The sequence below is a fragment of the Anolis sagrei genome, chromosome Y, assembly GCF_037176765.1.
Source record: "Anolis sagrei isolate rAnoSag1 chromosome Y, rAnoSag1.mat, whole genome shotgun sequence".
NCBI classification, from domain to species: Eukaryota; Metazoa; Chordata; class Lepidosauria; order Squamata; family Dactyloidae; genus Anolis; species Anolis sagrei.
Window position 1 is genome coordinate 77,209,942 of NC_090035.1, and position 23,225 is coordinate 77,233,166.

Below are 23,225 nucleotides of genomic sequence, written 5' to 3' on the forward strand. Positions count from 1 at the left end.
TTTGTCCCACCCTGGTCATTCCAGATATATAAACCCTTTTTCCTAGTTCCAACAGACCTCACTACCTCTGAGGATGCTTGCCATAGATGCAGGCGAAACGTCAGGAGAGAATGCCTCTAGACCATGGCCATATAGCCCGAAAAAACCTACAACAACCCAGAGGCTGGATGGCCATCTGTCAGGGGTGCTTTGAATGAGATTTTCCTACTTCTTGGCAGAAATGGGGTTGGACTGGATGGCCCATGAGGTCTTTTCCAACTGTATGATTCTAAGACCAAGGCCTGCAATGACTAAACCTGTTTGCTGGACTGTAATTAAAAGTTGCTAATGACACCTGGACAAGTAAACTGTGATAAGAACTGTGACAATGATAACAGAAATAAGCAGGATTCTATGTCCAATTCTGTGATATGATCTTGCCCCAATCACCATAGGAGTAAAGCACCAAGGAAACCCTCCCTTCTAGATACATAGAAGATTTATTCTGGCTTTTAAATGTTTCATAGATGCTTTGTTTCGATACGTCACTTGACTGGCAGTTACGACCGCTTGCCACAAACATACACACATACGTACACAATTATGGTCCCTCTTCTACTGCAGACCCTGCACAATGTTTACATGAATGGGTGAGGAAGGGGACAGCGGAAATGTGACAGGGAGCACTGAGATATGTGGTGCTATGGATAATCCCTTCTCACAGAAATGCATCCTAGTCCTGATCGGGAAACTCGACATCTTCCATTTGTGGGGAAAATAGGGTTATGGATCAAAACAGCCCCTCACAAATTCACGCTGCTTCCCCCCCATCCCGTTAAGTGGCCAAATTTGCTTTCAGCAAGTCTCTCAAGGAACCAGTTGGAGAGAGATGGGCTCAGAGGGGCAGGGGCTGCAAGGTCCGGCAAGGGGAGCTCCAACATGGCTGTTCTGGCTTCCCTGCCTCTCATTCCAAGGACTGCAACATGAGGAGCTGCTTCAAGACTTTGGTCTGACTGGTCTCTCGGATCTCGCCAGCTAAGAACATCTCGTCCACCACAGTGTAGACCTGCAACGAAAAACAGGAAATAACCTTTCTCCACTGAGCTAAGAAACACTTTGTATACAACAGCCAACATGGCATGCACCAAAACCCTTCCGTCCTAATTCAAAATCAGCATTTCTCAACCTGGAGGTCGGAATCCCTGGGAGGGGGTCACAAGGGGGTATCAGAGGGGTCACCAAAGACCATCAGAAAACACAGTAGTTTCTGTTGGTTGTGGGGGTTCTGTGTGGCACATTTAGTTCAATTCTATCGTTGGTGGGGTTCAGAACACTCTTTGAATGTAGGTGAACTATAAATCCCAGCTACTACAACTCCCAAATGTCAAGGTCTATTTTCCCCAAACTCCACCAGTGTTCGCATTTGGGCATATTGAGTATTCATGCCAAATTTGGTCCAGATCCATCATGCCCTGGAGACTAGGACGTGGAACAATGGCTTCAAACTACAAGAAAGGAGATTCCATCTGAACATGAGGAAGAACATCCTGACTGTGAGAGCCGTTCAGCAGTGGAACTCTCTGCCCTGGAGTGTGGTGGAGGCTCCTTCTTTGGAAGCTTTTAAACAGAGGCTGGATGGCCCATGAGGTCTCTTCCAACTCCTTGATTCTATGATTCTATGAACATGAGGAAGAACTTCCTGACTGTGAGAGCTATTCAGCAGTGGAACTCTCTGCCCCAGAGTGTGGTGGAGGCTCCTTCTTTGGAGGTTTTTAAACAGAGTCTAGATGGCCATCTGTCACGGGTGCTTTGAATGCAATATTCCTGCTTCTAAGCAGGGGGTTGGACTGGATGGCCCATGAGGTCTCTTCCAACTCTATGATTCTATGCTTCTGTTGTTTGAGTCCACAGTGCTCTCTAGATGTAGGTGAACTATAACTCCCAAACTCAAGGTCAATGCCCACCAAACCCTTCCAGTATTTTCTTTTGGTCATGGGAGTTCGGTGTGCCAAGATTGGTTCAATTCCATCGTTGATGGAGTTCAGAATGGTCTTTGATTGTAGGTGAACTATAAATCCCAGCAACTACAACTCCAAAATGACAAGGTCTATTTCCCCCCAACTCTACCAGTGTTCACATTTGGGCATAATGAACATTTGTGCCAAGTTTGGTCCAGATCCATCATGTTTTGAGTCCATGAACTATAAATCCCAGCAACTACAACTCCCAAATTACAAAATCAACCCCCCCCCCCCCAATAATAATAATACATAATAAAAAAATTATTTATACCCTGCCACCATCTCCCCAAGAGACTCGGAATGGCTTACATGAGGTCAAGCCCAACAACACATCAAAACAACAAGCAATAAACAAAATAAACAATACAATTAATATAACTCATAAGTAGACAATAACACACAAGAATTTAAAAACCTATGGCTGGGCCAAATGTAATAGCTGAAACTTTAAAAATAAATGCTGAACATGAGCAGAGGGTGTATCTAGTAGGAGGGTTTTAAACCAAAAGTAGAGAGCAACCCAATGGGTAATTAAAGTGCCAACGAAAATAATTTTATGGTTGTGGATCACCACAACATGAGGAACTGTATTAAGAGGTCACAGCATTAGGAAGGTTGAGAAACACTTTTCAAGATGGAACATAAAGTAATTGTATGGGATAGCAATGCACAAATAGCTACTGCCAACAGAAAGCTGGTTTGAGGGATTCATTGATTTGCATTCTCTGAATTTGGATTTTTGAAAAAACTGAGGAGAAAATGCTATTTTCTGTGCAAAACAGCCACATACAAATTTTGCATACAATAAACCCCAAACTACATATTTTCTTATCCATCCAGGATTCATCTTGTTATGGTTTCTTGACTGTTCAAGATATTTTTGAATATTATTTCCATCCCAGAGGAAAGTCTCCTCTCCAGTATTCTCTACACACAACGTAATGCCTTTGATGGCTGTCTGGCGCCATCTTGTGACAGGGCTGAGATTGACAGGTCCCTCTTTGGTGCTCCATGCTTCAGTTGGGTTGACAAACTCGCCTTTCCCTTAACTCCCTGACGGGAAGATCCAGGGCAAAAACTCACCTTGTAGAAGTTGAACACCAGGTCAAGTTCACAGACGTTGTGGAAATATTCATTCAAAACCTGACAAAAACAAAGAAAACACCCTATTGACTGTATATACCTGAATATAAGCCAAGTTTGTGAGCCCCTTTTTTAGGTTGAAAAAGCTCCCCTCGGCTTATACACGAGTCAAGGTTATTTATTATTTTATTCTATTAGTATTATTTTTATTACATTTATAATTTTATTCTATTATTATTATTACATTTACATTGTTTTACTGTACTATTATTTTATTACCTTTATTATTGTACTGTATTTATTATTATTATTACATTTATTATTTTAATCTATTTATTATTGGTTTTATTATTTATTGTTTTACTCTATTACTAGCCGTCCCCTGCCACGCGTTGCTGTGGCCCAATCGGTGTATCTGTATTTTGTGTGTGTGTATATACGTATTTGTGTGTGTATATGTGTGTTTGCGTAAATATGTGGTTTTGTCTTTTTGCCTTTTTAAGTCCCTTTCACCATGTTTTCCAGTGTTTTAATGAGTGATGGTTACTCGTTGTCTTGCGTCCGAATTTGGTGTCAATTCGTCCAATGGTTTTTGAGTTATGTTAATCCCACAAACGAATATTACATTTTTATTTATATAGATTACTAGCTGTCCCCTGCCATGCGCTGCTGTGGCCCAGTCTGTGTATATGTCTTTTGTGTGTGTATATATGTGTGTGTGTGTGTGTGTGTGTGGAACCCTGCGCAGATAATCGGTCAACGTGAATTTCTGACAGCAGAAGGTGCCACCTCAACATCTTTAACCTTACTCGCCCAACGACGCACAGTACTCACATCAACACAATCCCCATAAACAGCTTGCATTCGCTGATGAATCTCCTTTGGGGTGACACCTTCTGCTGTCAAGAATTCAATGACTGCACATTGCTTAAGTTGCATTGACCGGCCATCTGCACAAGGTTCCATACTTTGCACTTTAACAACACAACCGTTCAATGCTAAGGCTTCCCGCCAAAATGGAACTGTAGAGGAGAGTCTACTGAACAAGCCAGTACCTGCCGCATACCAGTACTGCCATCAGTTGAGGAGTTACGAAGGGGGAGGCATTACTTTTCATTCAACCCTCGTACGTTTTCTAATGAACAGTTTTACTACTGATTTTGGATTCCTAGTTGGTGTTGAGGGAAAGGTGAACTCTGGCTGGAGTGCAACAACACTGGTAAGAGGCTGTATGCACCTGCTTTTCAAACAAAATAACTCCAGGCTCCATCGCCAGCCTCTCTATCTAAAAGGATTGCATGAAGAGGGATAGCTAAAGAGGACAGTCAGACCTCCACATTTCATAGAATCATAGAATCCAAGAGTTGGAAGAGACCTCATGGGCCATCCAGTCCAACCCCATTCTGCCAAGAAGCAGGAAAATTGCATTCAAAGCAGCCCCGACAGATGGCCATCCAGCCTCTGTTTAAAAGCCTCCAAAGAAGGAGCCTCCACCACACTCTAGGCAGAGAGTTCCACTGCTGAACAGCTCTCACAGACAGGAAGTTCTTCCTCATGTTCAGATGGAATCTCCTCTCTTGTCGTTTGAAGCCATTGTTCCATTGCATCCTAGTCTCCAAGGAAGCCGAAAACAAGCTTTCTCCCTCCTCCCTGTGGCTTCCTCTCACATATTTATACATGGCTATCATATCTCCTCTCAGCCTTCTCTTCTTCAGGCTAAACATGCCCAGCTCCTTAAGCCGCTCCTCATAGGGCTTGTTCTCCAGACCCTTGATCATTTGAGTCTCCCTCCTCTGGACACATTCCAGCTTGTCAATATCTCTCTTGAATTGTGGTGCCCAGAATTGGACACAGTATTCCAGGTGTGGTCTAACCAAAGTGGAATAGAGCATGGGGAGCATGACTTCCCTAGAGCTAGACACTAGGCTCCTATTGATGTAGGCCAAAATCCCATTGGCATTTTTTGCCGCCACATCACATTGTTGGCTCATGTTTAACTTGTTTGTCCACGAGGACTCCAAGATCTTTTTCACACGTACTGCTCACGTACAGGCTTAACTTCTGTGGATTTAATATGTTGGGTAATGTCAAGTATCAACTTCCAACACAGTTCTATGGTCATTTTCTACCGGACATAATCATGACAGAGAAGTATTTGATCAAGCAATTCCTTCTCAAACTGGAAAACACTCCACAAGGAAGATTATGATCGCTCCCTTTCTGTTTGTGTCCTATCCCCTTCTGTTTGCGTCCCTGATGCGGTGGCAAATGAGTTAAACCCTTGTGGTGGCTAAACTGCAGATCAGCGATGAGATGGTGAGCTCCCATCTGTCAGCTCCAGCTTCGAATGTGGGGACATGAGAGAAGCCTCCACAGGATGGTAACACATCCGGGTGTCCCGGGCAACATCCTTGTAGACAGCCAATTCTCACACCAGAAAAAAATTGCAATATCTCAAGTTGCTCCTCACACACACACACACACACCCCACACAGTGTAGATCAGGGGTCCTCAAACTTTTTAAACAGAGGGCCAGGTCACAGTCTTTCAAACTGTTGGAGAGTCAGATTATAATTTAAAAGAAACATGAATGAATTCTTATGCACACTGCGCCGGGATTGTGGCGCAGCTGGCTGAATGTCAGCTGCATTAAGATCACTCTGACCAAAAGGTCATGAGTTCGAAGCCAGCCCGGTTGGAGTGGGTTTCCAACCAATTGTGTGTAGCCTGTTGTCGACCTTTGCAACCTGAAAGACAGCTGCATCTGTCAAGTAGGAAAATAAGGTACCACCTTAAAGTGTGGGTAGGGGCTAAATTAACTGATTTATGAGGCCATAAAGAAGACTCCAGCAAAGCATTCCAGTGGGGAAGCATGCGGGGAATGCGGAAGTGCTTCATCAGCGTCGCAGATGGACGATGAAAGCGACAGCTCCCCGGCAGCCAGAAAAGTTAAATAGCCTATGTTTGTATGTCAAAAATTGGCATTGAATGTTTGCCATACATGTGTACACTGTAATCTGCCCTGAGTCCCCTGCGGGGTGAGAAGGGCGGAATAGAAAAGCTGTAAATAAATGAATAAATAATATTTGTAGTGCAAAAAAAAAAACACACTTTAAGCAATTCAATAATTAAAATGAAGAACAATTTTAACAAATATAAAGTTATTAGTATTTCAATGGGAAGTGTGGACCTGCTTTTGGCTGATGAGATAGGGTTGCTGTTGTGTCCTTTCAAGTTGTTTCAGACTTAGATTGACCCTGTGTGAGGGCCGGGTAAATGACCTTGGAGGGCCTTAGTTTGGGGACCCCTGCTGTAGATACTCACCTCCACAAAGTTGTGAATGGCTTCTAGGTAAGCCAAGTTGTTGTCATTCACATCTACACAGATGCAGAAATAAAGCCCTGCATAGCGCCTGTAGATGATTTTGAAGTTGCGGAACTGAAAGTAAAAGAGAGAAAGATAACAGTTACGAGATCGGACATACATGATGCATGATTACATCTTTTTATGCTGAAAGAGATTAAGATGGCCATGTCTTTGCTAACCTCAGCCATCCAAACAAATTGCAATATACAAAATGCCCTCCTCATTGGTTCGATCTGCAAGAGTCAACAGCATGCCAGATTTAGATGGCATGGGAAGCTACGCACCTCAACAAAGTTGGTGTGCTTTGCATCTCGGACAGTGACCACGGCGTGGACCTCTTCAATTAACTTCTGCTTCTCATCATCATCAAACTGCATGTACCACTTGGCAAGGCGTGTTTTGCCGGCCCGGTTCTGGATCAGAATGAAGCGGATCTGCAAATTGAGAAAACAGGGAGGTCAGTTAACACATATATATTTATCATGTCAGGGGCAACCAGACAATTGTATATCATTTCTAATAGAACAAAACAAACATACAAAACACAAAATTCTCGCATGTTGTGGATTTCACTTTGTGGCCCCATTTCTGAAGGTTGGCTCTGCATCTTGTGGTACCAGAGCACAGTCTGTTCAGTGCCTTCCAAGTTGCCCAGTCCTCTGTGTGCCCAGGGGGGAGTCTCTCATTTGGTATCAGCCATTGCTTGAGGTTCTGGGTTTGAGCCTGTCACTTTTGAACTCTCACTTGCTGGGGTGTTCCAGCGAGTGTCTCTGTAGATCTCAGAAAACTATTTATTGATTTAAGTTGTTGACATGCTGGCTGACACCCAAACAAGGGATGAACTGGAGATGTCACTGCCTTGGTCCTTTCACTATTGGCTGCTACTTCCCGGCGGATGTCAGGTGGTGCAATACCGGCTAAACAGTGTAATTTCTCCAGTGGTGTAGGGCACAGACACCCTGTGATAATGTGGCATGTCTCATGAAGAGCCACGTCCACTGTTTTAGCGTGGTAAGATGTATTCCACACTGGGCATGCATACTCAGCAGCAGAGTAACATAGCGCAAGGGCAGATGTCTTCACTGTGTCTGGTTGTGATCCCCAGGTTGTGCCAGTCAGCTTTCGTATGATAATGTTTCTAGCACCCACTTTTTGCTTGATATTCAGGCAGTGCTTCTTGTAGGTCAGAGCACGGTCCAGGGTGACTCCCAGGTATTTGGGTGTGCTGCAATGCTCCAGTGGGATTCCTTCCCAGGTGATCCTCAGAGCTTGGGATGCTTGTCTGTTCTTAAGGTGAAAGGCCCATGTCTGTGTTTTAGATGGATTAAGGATCAGCTGGTTTTTCCTGTAATAGGCAGTAAGGGCACCTAGAACTTCGGAGAGCTTCTGTTTAACCATTTCAAAGCTCCCTGCTTGAGCGGTGATGGCACGATCATCAGCATAGATGAAACTCTCTGTCCCTTCTGGTAGTGGCTGCTCATTTGTGTAAATGTTGAACATGGATGGAGCAAGTACGCTCCCCTGAGGCAGGCCGTTCTTCTGTTTCCGCCATCTGCTTCTCTGGCCCTGGAACTCAACAAAAAAGCTCCTGTTTTGTAGCAGGTTTCCTATGAGGCGGGTGAGATGGTAGTCCTTTGTGATATTATTTTAAAAAAGTGAGCACTGAGACTCAAGGAGTGTTCCCCCAGTTGTCAATACTTCAAGTATGGTTTTATTCCAATTGCAATTATGACCACACTTGGCTTCTAGAGAATGCAAAAGAAGACTATCTTCTATCATGAGGAAGAAAAAATAAGAAACTTTTCCATGTATGCCTTCTGATTCAAGACGTAAGCCCTGAGAAGGCACGCATTCAAAGATAAAAATACCAGCCTCGGTAATTATACTAAGCCGCTGTATCACAAGCAAACCGGATCATTCCCATCCATGGGGATAGGCACAGGCCGCATTTTTCTCCAACCATAGTGCAGGCTGATGAGAAGAAAGCAAAGTTAGATCAGGTACTCAGGAATAGATGCCGGAAGGACCGTTCTCCAAATCTGTTTTTGCCTTCTTGTTATTTTTCTTCACCAAACATGCAAGTGAGCTACACCCATGATGGAAACAAGTAGCATGTAAAGACTGATCTGGTGTGTGTGTATATCTATATAAATAAAAATGTCATGTTCGTTTGTGGGATTCACAGAACTCAAAAACCACTCGACTCATTGACACCAAATTTGGACACAAGACACCTAACAACCCAATGTATGTCCTGCATGCAAAAAAATTGATTTTGTCATTTGAGAGTTGTAGTTGCTGGGATTTATAGTTCACCTACAATCAAAGAGCATTCCGAACCCCACCAAGGAAGGAATTGAACCAAACGTGGCACACAGGTCTCCCATAACCAACAGAAAACACTAGAAGGGTTTGGTGAGCATTGACTATGACTTTGGGAGTTGCAGTTCACCTACATCCAGGGAGCACTTTGGATTCAAATAATGATGGATCTGGATCAAACTTCACAGGAATATTCCATATGCCCACATATGAACACAGATGGAGTTTGGGGGAAGTAGACCTTAACATTTGGAAGTTGTAGTCACTGGGATTTATAGTTCACCTACAATTAAAGAGCATTCTGAACCCCACCAACAACAGAACTGGGGCAAACTTCCCACACAGAACCCCCATACTTAGGCCATCCAGTCCAACTCCTTTCACCAGGGCAAGAAAACGTAATATAAGCCCTCCTGACAAAGAGCCATCCAGCCATAGATATAGATAGATAGATATGATTCACAGCTCCAGAGATATAGTATCATAGATTCGAAAGGGACCCCTAAAGAAGGACAATGATATGTTGCATGTTCCAGAGTGGGCAAACCCGACAATCTCCACATCAACACTGACAAAGAAACAGCAAGAAATACTGTTTACCCACAAGCAGAAAGGAATTGCATATATTAGAAACCAACACTTAATTCCTTTATTTTCCAGATCACCAGACTGGGCCACAGCAAGGCGTGGCAGGGGACAGCTAGTGTGTATTTGTGTGTGTGTGTGTGTGTGTGTGTGTGTATTTCAAAAGGCTAATTTTGACTTTACCTTTCTATATAAGGGATATCATTTTACTTTGCCATGATATATAATGGAATCTGAGCATGCACAAATTTTGGGATCCACACCAAACCCCAGCAGATGCCAAGGGTCCATTGTAAGTTCTGGAGTATAATATTCACAGGACTCCGGAGTCCCTCTCCATACTCTGAAAGTTTTCTGCTACCGTTCAAACATCTCCTGCCTGTTTTGATCAGCTTCTCCCTTCCTTCTTCCACTTCCTTCGCTTTGCTATGGTATGCATGGATTGGGGACACACTTTAAGCTTTCCCCAGAGAAAAGGCTTCTTTTCTGTGACTCAGTGCCTGCTTAGCTCTTCTTCCTGTTCAATGTGCTTACAAGATAGGAAAGTGACCCACCCTGGTGAAAAGAGCCAGCCCAGCAGAATCAGCAAAGACACACAACGGATGGCTCTGGCTCGCGGTCTGTTCCAGCACCAAACAAAGGCAAGCCTTTTTAAGCAGCCAAAACAGAACTAATGGCATGTTGGGCAGCCACTACCAATTTTCATATGGATACGATTTCTGATGAATCAGGGAAGGCATCCAAGCGATGTCCGCATCCGAGGCCCTACAGAAAAGCAGCATCTCTTGCCAAGAGGACCCACCAGCCAGTCTGAGGAGACACCATCCCAATGAGATGGCGCCTAACCATATAAGACTGGATTTCCTTTGATGAGAAAATGAGCAAGACAAGAAAAAGTAGGCAATGCAACCTACAGTATCACCATGATCATTTATTGCAGTGTGCCTACAAGAGGGAGCCAATCTATATAAATAAATCTATATAAATAAAAATGTAATGTTAGTTTGTGGGGTTAACATAACTCAAAAACCACTAGACAAATTGACACAAAATTTGGACACAATACACCTATTAGGCCAATGAATGACCATCACTCATAAAAACACTGAAAAACACAGCAAAAGGGACTTGGAAAGCCAAAAAAGCAAAAAGATGCTACAACACATGCGCAAAAACGACTCCTGTCAGCAAACAAAACACACAATAGCATATCCACACACTCCTCCAGACTACAGCTCCCAGCATCCCCTAAACCAGGCCCTTTAGGAGAGGACGATGCTCCAAATGCACTGCTTCCAAGATGTAAGCTTTCTTCTCCTTGCATTTCTTTGAGAGCATCCCAATCCCTGCATATTTCCAATTTCCTATTCTTGGACGGCAACTCCCAGCAATCCTCCAGATAGATACATATAGTTAAGTAAGTTAATTGATAGATAGATCAGGGGGACTGCTGGGAGTTGCAGTCCAAGAATAGGTAGAGAAGGAAGAAAGGGGAGAAAGAGGAAAAGAAAGGAAGGAAAAGATGGTGGAGAAGAAAGGGAAGAATAAGAGAAGGAAGGAAAGAGAGAAAGAAAGAAAGGGAAGGAAGGAAGGAAAGAGGGAGGGAAAGTAGGAAGGAGAGAAAGAAAGAAGAGAAAGAGGGAGGGAAGGTTGGCCACAGCAACATGTGGCGGGTACAGCTAGTAGTAGTAGTAGTAGTAGTAGTAATAATAATAATAATAACAACAACTTTATTTTTATACCCCGCCACCATCTCCCCTAGGGGACTCAGGGTGTCTTACAGAAGGACAAGCCCAAAAATTGCAGACAGAAACAGAGACACAGTTAAAATCAATCAAAAATTAATAAAACATAACACAGTCATAAACAGCATCATAAAACAATATGGTTGAGATAAAGGCCATAACTGAGCTCAGGCTCAGTGAGTGCAAATATTTCCTAAAAGGAGCTAATGGAAAATGCGGAAATTGAATGAACAGGGGCCAGGGAATATCGTTGGCGAAAGTGTCGAGGTAGCCAATAAAAGGGCCAAAATTAATTGCAGAACTTAAAGTATAGTTCTCTGATAAACTGCCTAATCAAAGTAAACTTCAGTTTACTCATCTCTCTTCTGCAAGGCTTGTTTTTACTATACCAGCCTTCCCTATCCTAAAGCCCCATCCCTTCAAATGTATGGACTACAATTTCTAGGTCACATACATGGGCAATATAGTAGGATATAGGAGCCCCTGGTGGCATAGTAGGTTAAACCGCTGAGCTGCTGAACTTGCTAATTGAAAGGTTGGTGGTTGGAATCCAGGGAGCAGGGTGAACTCCCGCTGTTAGGCCCAGCTTGTGCCAACCTAACAGTTCGAAAACATGCAAATGTGAGTAGATCAATAGGTACCGCTCCAGCGGGAATGAAACAGCACTCCAAGCAGTCATGCTAGCCAGATGACCTTGGAGGTGTCTACGGACAGCAACAGCTCTTCAGCTTAGAAATGGAGATGAGCACTAACCCCCAGAGTCGGACACGACTGGATTTAATGTCAGGGAAAAACATTTATCTTTTATACTAGGATATATCTGAAGGGGGCTTGGGGAAGGCTGTCTTATGCACCCCAGCTGAAATATAGCTTCCATCCTTTGGACATGAGGAACAAACTCTCCAACATTATGCACTCACATTAACTATTAAATATTAAATACTAGCCACAAAGACATGGAGAACAGGATTATAGTAATTCTTGAATTGTAATAATAATTTGGGTTATCACAACGTCAACAAAAAAAAGTACAGCTTCCTGTATTTTTGGTATGAAAAGAGTATTATCAATAAATGAGCTAACAGATAGTGCCCCTAATTATTTGATGAGCTGGTATAACGGATAAAGACTTTCACAGAAAAGCCATAAGGGAAATGAGAATTACACAACTTCCTTCCCATTGCACAATAGTTGTCAGACAGATTTGTCCCTTTCAAATTATTTCTCTCCTAAGGATTAACTTGATAAGAAATACCACAGATCCATGAGTTACAAACATGCAGCATTTCTCTCTCTTTAGAATTTTTGAAAACAGATGCTTCCAAAGATCCCACGGTTTGGGACTGTACGTCATTCACACCATTTTTTTAGAACTCAGCTTTATGTGCAGAAACAATTCTGACTTTTCAAGGTTTCAATGTAGGGAGGGTGCTAGAAACAATATCATACGAAAGCTGACTGGCACAACCTGGGGATCACAACCAGACACAATGAAGACATCTGCCCTTGCGCTGTGCTACTCTCCTGCTGAGGATGCATGCCCGGTGTGGAACACATCTCACCACGTTAAAACAGTGGATGTGGCTCTTAATGAGACATGCCGCATTATCACGGGGTGTCTGTGCCCTACACCACAGGAGAAATTACACTGTCTAGCCCAGTATTTCTCAACCTGGGGGTCAGGACCCCTGAGGGGGTCACGAGGGGGTGTCAGAGGGGTCGCCAAAGACCATACGAAAACACAGTATTTTCTGATGGTCATAGCGATTCCATGTGGGAAGTTTGAGCCAATTCTATCATTGGTGGAGTTTAGAATGTTCTTTGATTGTAATGAACTATAAATCTCAGCAACCACAACTCCCAAATGTCAACATCTATTTCCCCCAGATTCACATTTGGGCATATTGAGTATTCATGCCAAGTTTGGTCCAGATCCACCATTGCATGAGTGCACAGTGCTCTCTGAACTACAACTCCCAAACTCAAGGTCAATGCCCATCAAACCTTTCCAGTGTTTTCCATTGGTCATGGGAGCCAAGTTTGGTTCAAATCCATCATTGGTGGAGTTCGGAATGCTCTTTGATTATGAGTGAACTATAAATCCCAGCAACTACAACTCCCAAATTACAAAATCAATCCTCCCCCAACCCCACTAGCATTCACATTTGGGTGTATTGGGTATTTGTGCCCAGTTTGGTCCAGTGAATTAAAATGCATCCTGCATTTCAGATATTTACATTATGATGTATAACAGTAGTAAAATGACTGTTATGAAGTAGGAACGAAAACAATATTATGGTTGGGGGTCACCACAAGATGAGGAAATGTATTAAGGGGTCACGGCATCAGGAAGGTTGAGAACCACTGGTCTAGCCGGTATTGCACCACCTGACGTCCGCCGGGAAGTAGCAGCCAATAGTGAAAGGACCAAGGCAGAGACATCTCTGGCTCATCCCTTGTTTGGGTATCAGCCAGCACGTCAACGACTTAAATCTAGAAATAATTTTCTAAGATCTACAGAGACACTCGCTGGAACTCCTCAGCAAGCGAGAGTCCAAAAGTGGCAGGCTCAAACCCAGAACCCCAATCAATGGCTGATACCAAATGAGAGACTCCCCCCTGGGCACACAGAAGACTGGGCGACTTGGAAGGCGCTGAACAGACTGCGCTCTGGCACCACGAGATGCAGAGCCAACCACAATAAACGGGGCCACAAAGTGGAATCCACGACATGCGAGTGCGGAGAAGAGCAAACCACTGACCACCTGCTGCAATGCAACCTGAGCCCTGCCACATGCACAAGGGAGGACCTTCTTGCGGCAACACCAGAGGCACTCCAAGGGGCCAGAGACTGGTCAAAGGACATCTAATCAACTACCAAACTCGCAAATTTTATATTTTGTCTGTTTGCTTTGTTCTGTTAGAAATGTAATATAATTTGACTGGTTGTCCTGACACGACAAATAAATCAATACCAGGCATGGGCGAACTTGGGCCCTCCAGGTGCTTTGGACTCCAACTCCCACAATTCCTAACAATAGTGACATCTCCAGCTCATCCCTTGTTTGGGTATCAGCCAGCACGTCAACGACTTAAATCCAGAAATAGTTTTCTAAGATCTACAGAGACATTTGCTGGAACACCTCAGCAAGCGAGAGTCCAAAAGTGGCAGGCTAAAACCCAGAACGCCCATGCCTGGTATATAATGTTGCAAATTGCATAGAAAATAGCAATAATGCAAAATAATACATAGAATAGAAAGAAATGACAGCCTAGCAATGGCGTAGAATAATAGAAAACAGGATGTTATGGTATAGAAATGGTAGCAGGCCCTTATCTCCCCCCCCCTTATAATTGCCCCTTTTCTTTGCATAGACTGCCCCCCAAAACACAGGCCTGTGCCCCCCACAAAATGTAAACAACCCCAATCCCCCAAATCCCTTTACCATAATGGTGGCTGCACTTGAAGCCCGTCTTCCACACAGAACTCTGTGGCAGCTGGCTCAACTCCCCCACACAGGCCGGATATCCGGCAAACCAGCCTCCAGGGGCCGCTCAGCATGCTGGGAGTTGCAGTGTAAGACCACAAGAGGGCATGCCGGGAAGTGTAGTTTTTCTTCCGCCCAAGTGAGCGAGGGAACTGTAACCGAGTGTGACAGCGAGCCTCCAGCAGGGGGCGCTCACGTTATGCAGGACTGGTGAGTCGTAAGCAGGGAAGACGCCGAGGGCCTCGCACTTCCGGCCCGAGAGCATGACTACTCGAGCCCCAGGCTTTGACAAGGCCTAGTAGGCCCCATGGAAGGTGGCAAATTGACCCTAACAGAAGGTGGCGCCTCGCTTTAGGAGAAAATACAGAGTGTTTTCCCCCTCACATCAATGTATAATAACTCCTTTAACGTAGCTTTGGTGATATTCTTGTTTTATTCTTTGGTGTTGTTCTTGTTTATTCTTTCAGTCACTTCCGACGCTTGTTGACGTCCTGGACCAGTCCTCGCCAAAGCTCCCTGTCGGCCGTGGCCACCCCAGCTCCTTCAGAGTCAAACCTGTCATTTCAACGATACCTTCGCCCGTCCAGAGGAGGGCGACTAAAATGATCAAGGGTCTGGAGAACAAGCCCTATGAGGAGCGGCTTAAGGAGCTGGGCATGTTTAGCCTGAAGAAGAGAAGGCTGCGAGGAGATATGATAGCCATGTATAAATATGTGAGAGGAAGCCACAGGGAGGAGGGCGCAAGCTTGTTCTCTGCTTCCTTGGAGACTAGGACGCAATGGAACAATGGCTTCAAACTACAAGAGAGGAGATTCCATCTGAACCTGAGGAAGAACTTCCTGACTGTGAGAGCCGTTCAGCAGTGGAACTCTCTGCCCCGCAGTGTGGTGGAGGCTCCTTCTTTGGAAGCTTTTAAACAGAGGCTGGATGGCCATCTGTCAGGGGTGATATGAATGCAATATTCCTGCTTCTTGGCAGGGGGTTGGATTGGATGGCCCATGAGGTCTCTTCCAACTCTTTGATTCTATGATTCTTGGTGACGTCCCGGACCAGCCCACACCAGAGCTCCCTGTCGGCCGTGGCCACCCCAGCTCCTTCAGAGTCAAGCCAGTCACTTCAAGGATACCATCCATCCCTCTTGCCCTGTAAACCACCGCCTCCTCCTGAGAAAAATGTATAATATCACAAAGGACGACCACCTCACTCGACTCATAGGAAACCTGCTACAAAACAGGAGCTTTTTTGTTGAGTTCCAGGGCCAGAGAAGCAGATGGCGGAAACAGAAGAACGGCCTGCCTCAGGGGAGCGTGCTCGCTCCATCCATGTTCAACATCTACACAAATGACCAGCCACTGCCAGAAGGGACAGAGAGCTTCATCTATGCTGATGATCATACCATTACCGCTCAAGCAAGGAGATTTGAGATGGTAGAACAGAAGCTCTCCGAAGCTCTAGGTGCCCATCTAAAACAAAGACATGTACTTTTCACCTTAAGAACAAACATCTCTATCTATCTATCTATCTATCTATCTATCTATGGCTGGATGGCTCTTTGTCAGGAGGATGTTGATTACGTTTTCTTGCCCTGATGAAGGAAGTTGGATTGGATGCAGGGGCGGCTCAACCCATTACGCAAAGTAAGCATTTGCAGTATAGTTGATTTTGCCCAGGGGCGCTCTTGAGGCGCTCCTGGGGGAAAATAGACCTTGACATATGCGAGTTGTAGTTACTGGGATGTATAGTTCACCTACAATCAAAGATCATTCTGAACTTCACCAGTGATGAAATCGAACCAAATATGGCACACAGAACTCCCACGACGAACAGAAAATATATATCAGTGATTGGTGGGGGTGGGCACCAAAATACTGTTTGCTTACCGTTGAAAATTACCTAGGGCCGCCTCTGATTGGATGGCCTTAAGTATTTTCTGTTGGTCGTGGGCGTTCTGTGTGGGAAGTTTGCCCCGATTCTGTCGTTTGTGGGGTTCAGAATGCTCTTTGTAGGTGAACTGTGAATCCCAGTGACTACAACTCCCAAATGTCAAGGTCTATTTTCCCCAAACTCCATCTGTGTTCATATTTGGGCGTATTGAGTACTTGTCCAAGTTTGGTGCAGATCCATCATTGTTTGAGTCCAAAGTGCTCTCTGGATGTAGGTGAACTACAACTCCCAAACTCAAGGTCAGTGCCCACCAAACTCTTCCAGTATTTTCTGTTGAGTCATGGGAGTTCTGTGTGCCAAGTTTGGTTCAATTCCATCGTTGGTGGAGTTCAGAATGCTCTTTGATTGTAGGTGAACTATAAATCCCAGCAACTACAACTCCTGAAAAACAAAATCATAATTTTTTGAGTGATGGTCACTCCTTGCATAGTGAGATGTTTTGTTACCAAATTTGGTGTGATTTCGTTCACTGGTTCTTTTGTTTTTAAGGTACTCATTACGCACAGAGCATTTTTATATATATAGATGTATGGCTGGATGGCTCTTTGTTAGGAGGGCTTTAATTACGTTTTCTTGCCCTGGTGAAGGGAGTTGGACTGGATGGCCTTAAGTATTTTCTGTTGGTCATGGGGGTTCTGTGTGGGAAGTCTGCCCCAATTCTGTCATTGGTCGGGTTCAGAATGCTCTTTGATTGTAGGTGAACTGTAAATCCCAGTAACTACAACTCCCAAACGTCAAGGTCTATTTTCCCCAAACTCCATCTGTATTCATATTTGGGCATATGGAATATTCATGCCAAGTTTGGTCCAGATCCATCATTGAGTCCACAGTGCTTTCTGGATGTAGGCGAACTACAACTCCCAAACTGGTCACCAAACCCTTCTAGTGTTTTCTGTTGGTTATGTGTGTGCCAAATTTGGTTCAATTCCATCGTTGGTGGAGTTCAGAATGCTTTATGATGGTAAGTGAACTATAAATCCCAGCAACTACAACTTCCAAATGACAAAATCATACTTTTTTTGAGTGATGGTCACTCCTTGTGTTGTGAGATGTTTTGTTGCCAAATTTGGTGTGATTTTGTTCATTGGTTCTTTTGTTTTTAAGGTACTCATTATATACAAAGCATTTTTATATACCAGTATCTATATATATAAATTTGTTAGGGGCATCCAACGAGGAAACAAAACTCAAAAACCCCCCAACGAAACTTAAGCAAAATTCCCATGCCCATAACACAACCCACAAGGTACAAACATATCTACTCAAAATGAAAAACAACACAACAACACACTCACAAAACGGCAAAACAACAAAACTCAAAAATCCCCCAACGAAACTTAACCAAAATCCCTGTGCCCATAACACAACCCACAAGGTACAAACATATCTACTCAAAATGAAAAACAACACAACAACACACTCACAAAACGGCAAAACAACAAAACTCAAAAATCCCCCAACGAAACTTAACCAAAATCCCTGTGCCCATACCGCAACCCACAAGGTACAAACATATCTACTCAAAATGAAAAACAACACAACAACACACTCACAAAACGGCAAAACAACAAAACTCAAAAATCCCCCAACGAAACTTAACCAAAATCCCCGTGCCCATAACACAACCCACAAGGTACAAACATATCTACTCAAAATGAAAAACAACACAACAACACACTCACAAAACGGCAAAACAACAAAACTCAAAAATCCCCCAACGAAACTTAACTAAAATCCCCGTGCCCATAACACAACCCACAAGGTACAAACATATCTACTCAAAATGAAAAACAACACAACAACACACTCACAAAACGGCAAAACAACAAAACTCAAAAATCCCCCAACGAAACTTAACTAAAATCCCCGTGCCCATAACACAACCCACAAGGTACAAACATATCTACTCAAAATGAAAAACAACACAACAACACACTCACAAAACGGCAAAACAACAAAACTCAAAAATCCCCCAACGAAACTTAACTAAAATCCCCGTGCCCATAACACAACCCACAAGGTACAAACATATCTACTCAAAATGAAAAACAACACAACAACACACTCACAAAACGGCAAAACAACAAAACTCAAAAATCCCCCAACGAAACTTAACTAAAATCCCCGTGCCCATAACACAACCCACAAGGTACAAACATATCTACTCAAAATGAAAAACAACACAGCAACACACTCACAAAACGGCAAAAGAACAAAACTCAAAAAAACCCCAACAAAACTTAACCAAAATTCCCATGCCCATAACACAACCCACAAGGTACAAACATATCTACTCAAAATGAAAAACAACACAACACACTCACAAAACGGCAAAACAACTGAGCATGCGCATTGGCGCCCAGCCGCAAGTTCCATCGCACGCGCACATGGCCTTCCGGCCAACGTTCCCTCTGCGGAAACCATGCCCACTCCAAGCCCCGCCGCGCCGCTTCCCGCACACACACACCCCCTGCCGCACACACACACGCAACCCCACGCTCCATCACTCCCCCCGCCGCCGCACACACACACGCAACCCCACGCTCCATCACTCCCCCCACCGCCGCACACACACACGCAACCCCACGCTCCATCACTCCCCTGCCCCAATCTTACCTCCTTTTACTTCAGGCCACCTCCAAACCCCACCCCGCCCCTTCCCGCCCTGTCAAAATCTAGGAAAGACAGGAAGGAAGGAAAGAAGGAAGAAAGAGAAAGGGAGGTAAAGAAAAAGGGGGAAGGAAGGAAAGTTAGAGGAAGAAGAAAAGGAAAGATGGAAGGAAAGAAAAGAGAGACAGCAGAAGAGAAAGAAAAAGGGGGAAGGAAGGAAAGAGATAGAGAAAGAAGAGGAGAAGGAAAGATGGGAAGGAAAGAAGGAAGGAAGGAAGGAAGGAGGGAAAGAAGGAGAGAAAGAGGGAAGATTGGCCACAGCAACACGTGGCGGGTAAAGGTTGTTATTTCTATTATTATTATGATGCTATTATTATTCCTCTGAGACCCTTTTAGGGGGAATGGGAGAGGTGTCAGGTCCCAGAGGCAATGCATTGCATTATTGTTATTGTTATGATGGTGGTGAAATAAAAGGAAATAAAAAGTGAAAGAAGGAAGCAAACAGGGAGGGAAGAAAGGCAAAGGAAGAAAGGGGGAGGGAATGAAGGAAAGAGAGAAGGATGAAACCAAGTAGTGAAAGAAGGAAAGAAAGAGGTAGAGAAGGAAGAAAGGAGAGAAAGGGGGAGGAAAAGGGGGAAGGAATAGGTAGGGACCTCTCTTTCATAACAGTCCAGATATCTACCTCAACTTTGATAAGTTTTACTATAGGCCACAGCAACGCGTGGCAGGGCACAGCTAGTATAGATATATAGATAGATATATGTATATGTATATATATATGTAAATAGATGACATAGATGACATAGATGTTATAACAAAGAGTCAATCAGAGTTACAAATTTCCATTTTCAAACACGGTTTTATTCAAGGTACTGAAGTGGTTGTCTATTAATTGTTTCCTCTGGTCATTTCAGGACAATTCTCTCTACTGCTGGAATACATTAAAGCAGTGTTTCTCAACCTTCCTAATGCCGCGACCCCTGAATACAGGTCCTCATGTGGTGGTGACCCCTAACTATAACATTTTAGTGGCTACTTCATAATCATAATTTTGCTATTGTTATGAATCGTAATGTAAAGATTTGCATGATATGACTCTACACTGGCCATACAATGCAATCTCAAACTGTTCAATTCTGTTGTTGGCGGGATTCGGAAGGCTCTTTGATTGTAGGTGAACTATGAATCCCAGCAACTACAACTCTCAATCTCCCCAACCTCACCAGTATTCAAATTTGGGCATATCGGGTATTTATGCCAAATTTGATCCAGAGAATTAAAATACATACTGCATATCAGATATTTACATGACGATTCAAAACAGTAGCAAAATTCCAGTTGTGAAGTACCAACGAAAATAATGTTATGGTTGGGGGTCACCCAAGCACGAGGAATTGTATTAAGGGGTCGGTTTAGGGTTGAGAACCACTGGTCTGTTCCATTTGGAGGGGACCTGAATTGTATGTATCTGTGACCGCTGCTTAGAATAGCAATAATAACTGGATTACTTCTTGGCAAATAGACATAGATGTATCTCATTTTAAACTACACTGGATGTGTCTTCATTTGTTTGTTTTCAGGATTTCTAGGCAAAGTACGGATCCAGGAAAGAGCAGAGTCCGGATTGCGCTGTCTGGTGAGTCTAAATGGGGAATATTGACATAGTCAGAGCAGGAGGGGAAAGACAGATTTTGCCATCACAAAGGTCACCGAGAAACAGATGACTTGGGTTGAAAAGTAACAAATAGCAGCAGGGTCAATTCCTACTTGCTGTGACGACTAGTTCCTCTTGGTTTGCAAAGATCTGTACTGGAGTGTGGTGGTTAAGTAGAGATGCTCCTGCCTTGGACCAGGTTGTGGCGCATCTGGTTGGGAGTCAGCTGCATTAAAATCACTACAGACTGAGAGGTCATGAGTTCGAAGCCACCCCAGGTCAGAGTGAGCTTCCAGCCATTTGTCTAGCTAGCTGTTGACCTTTGCAGCCCGAAAGACAGTTGGATCTGTCAAGTAGGAAATTTAGATATCACTAATGCGGAGAGGCTAATTTAACTAATTTTCATAAAACTCTCCAGCAGCATGCAAAAAGAATGAGAAAGTACTCCATCGGAGTCACAAGTGGATGGTGAAGCGACAGCTCCCCCGGTGGCTGAAATTCAAAGCATACTCTCATGAAGCTGGAAAGTTAAATAGCCTCTGTGTGTCTGTTTACATATGTTGTGTGTCTATGGCATTGAATGTTTGCCATGTATATGATCGTTGTGATCCACCCTGAGTCCCCTGTAGGGTAAGAATACCGTAAATACCGTAAACAAATAAACAAACACTCCAGGAATTTTGGACTTCAACTCCTACAATTCCTAAAAGTCTTGGGCCCTTTCCTGAGGCTATTAGGAATTGTGGGAGTTGAAGTCCAAAAAACTTGGAGGCCCGAAGTTTGCTCATGCCTGATCTATGGTATCTAATTAATGCAGTTTAACAGTGCATTAACTGCTATTGTTGGAAATCAACCTCACACTGGGTTGTTGTGAGTTTTCTGGGCTGTATGGCTTTGTTCCAGAAGCATTCTCTCCTGATGTTACATCCACATCTATGACAGGCATCCTCAGAGGTTGTGAGGTCTGTTGGAAACTAGGAAAGTGGGGTTTATATATCTGTGGAATAATGTCCAGGCTGGGAGAAAGAACTCTGGTGTGTTGGAGGCAAGTGTGACTGTTGCAATTGGCCGCCTTGATTAGCATTGAATGGCCTTGCATCTTCAAAGCCTGGCTGCTTCCTGCTTGGTGCAATCCTTGGTTGGGATGTTTGTTTTTTAATTTTAGGAGTGACTCGAGAAACTGCAAGTTGCTTCTGGGGGAGAGAATTGGCTGTCTGCAAGGACGTTGCCCAGGGGATATTGCCCGGATGTTTTTGATGTTTTACCATCCTTGTGGGAGGCTTCTCTCATGTCCCCTGATGGGGAGCTGGAGTTGACCTGATTCGAACCTGAGACCTGTTTGTCTTTAGTTCCATTGCTTGAGCTCTTTAGATATAGGACAGGTTATAATATCTATCTATCTATCTATCTATCTATCTATCTATCTAGAGTCCTGCCAGCACAAGTGTTTAACCCATTGTGCAACTGGGGCAATTATCAGTGAATGGCCTTGTAGCTCCAAAGCCTGCCTGCTTCCTGCCTGGGGGAATCCTTTGTCAGGTGTTAGCTGGCCACTCAGAAAACAGGAGAATTCCAGTCAGGAAAAGATCAGAGCCAGCTAACACCTCCCAACAAATGATTCCCCCAGGCAGGAAGCAGCCAGGCTTTGAAGCTACAGGCCATTCAATGCTAATGCAGATTCCCCAAGCAGGAAGCAGCAAGGCTTTGAAGCAACAAGGCCATTCAATGCTAATGCAGATTCCCTAAGCAGGAAGCAGCCAGGCTTTGAAGCAACAAGGCCATTCAATGCTAATGCAGATTTCCCAAGCAGGAAGCAGCTAGGCTTTGAGGGTACAAGGTTATTCAATGCTAATGCAGATCTCCTAGGAAGAAAGCAGCCAGGTTTTGAAGTTACAAGGCCATTCAATGCTAATGCAAATCTAGGCAGGAAGCAGCCAGGCTTTGAAGCTACAAGGACATTCAATGCTAATGCGGATTCCCCAAGCAGGAAGCAGGCAGGCTTTGAAGCTACAAGGCTATTAAATGGTAATGCAGCTGAGAATTGAAGTCCAAGCACCTGGAGGGCCGAAGTTTGCCCATGCCTGATCTACAATGTAGAATTAACGCAGTTTGACACTGATGTTATGGCTATGGCTCAATGCTAGAGATTCATGGGCAACCTGGCCTCTGCAGACAATATTCCTGCAATTCCCAATATTGGTGGAGCATTTAGAAATGCAGGCTTTGGATCGCCAAAGCAAAGAATCATAGAATCCTAGAATCAAAGAGTTGGAAGAGACCTCATGGGCCATCCAGTCCAATCCCATTCTGCCAAGAAGCAGGAATATTGCACTCAAATCACCCCTGAGAGATGGCCATCCAGCCTCTGTTTAAAAGAGACCGCCAGTGAATGTGAAAAAGGTTGTTTTGCATTCTCTGGTTGGCTCGA

General features: G+C 44.0%; 1 protein-coding gene across 1 annotated transcript; it reads right to left on the minus strand.

Moving 5' to 3' along the window:
- Positions 1 to 460: 460 nt before the first annotated feature.
- On the minus strand, positions 461 to 14,654 carry LOC132772854 (AP-2 complex subunit sigma). The gene is made up of 5 exons (XM_067462047.1): positions 14,548 to 14,654; positions 6,734 to 6,883; positions 6,408 to 6,521; positions 3,084 to 3,143; positions 461 to 1,045 (listed from the first exon to the last, which is right to left on the minus strand). Exons 1-5 carry the CDS (start codon positions 14,548 to 14,550, stop codon positions 944 to 946), a joined length of 429 nt encoding a protein of 142 aa, XP_067318148.1. The 5' UTR covers positions 14,551 to 14,654; the 3' UTR covers positions 461 to 943.
- Between the last annotated feature and the right edge of the window lie 8,571 nt (positions 14,655 to 23,225).

Excerpts from the sequence above, each read along its gene's own strand:
- LOC132772854 (XM_067462047.1), bottom strand. Across the intron at positions 3,144-6,407 it reads CCATTCACAACTTTGTGGAG|GTTTTGAATGAATATTTCCA; the intron begins GTGAGTATCTAC and ends TGTTTTTGTCAG. Across the intron at positions 1,046-3,083 it reads TGGTGTTCAACTTCTACAAG|GTCTACACTGTGGTGGACGA; the intron begins GTGAGTTTTTGC and ends TTTTCGTTGCAG.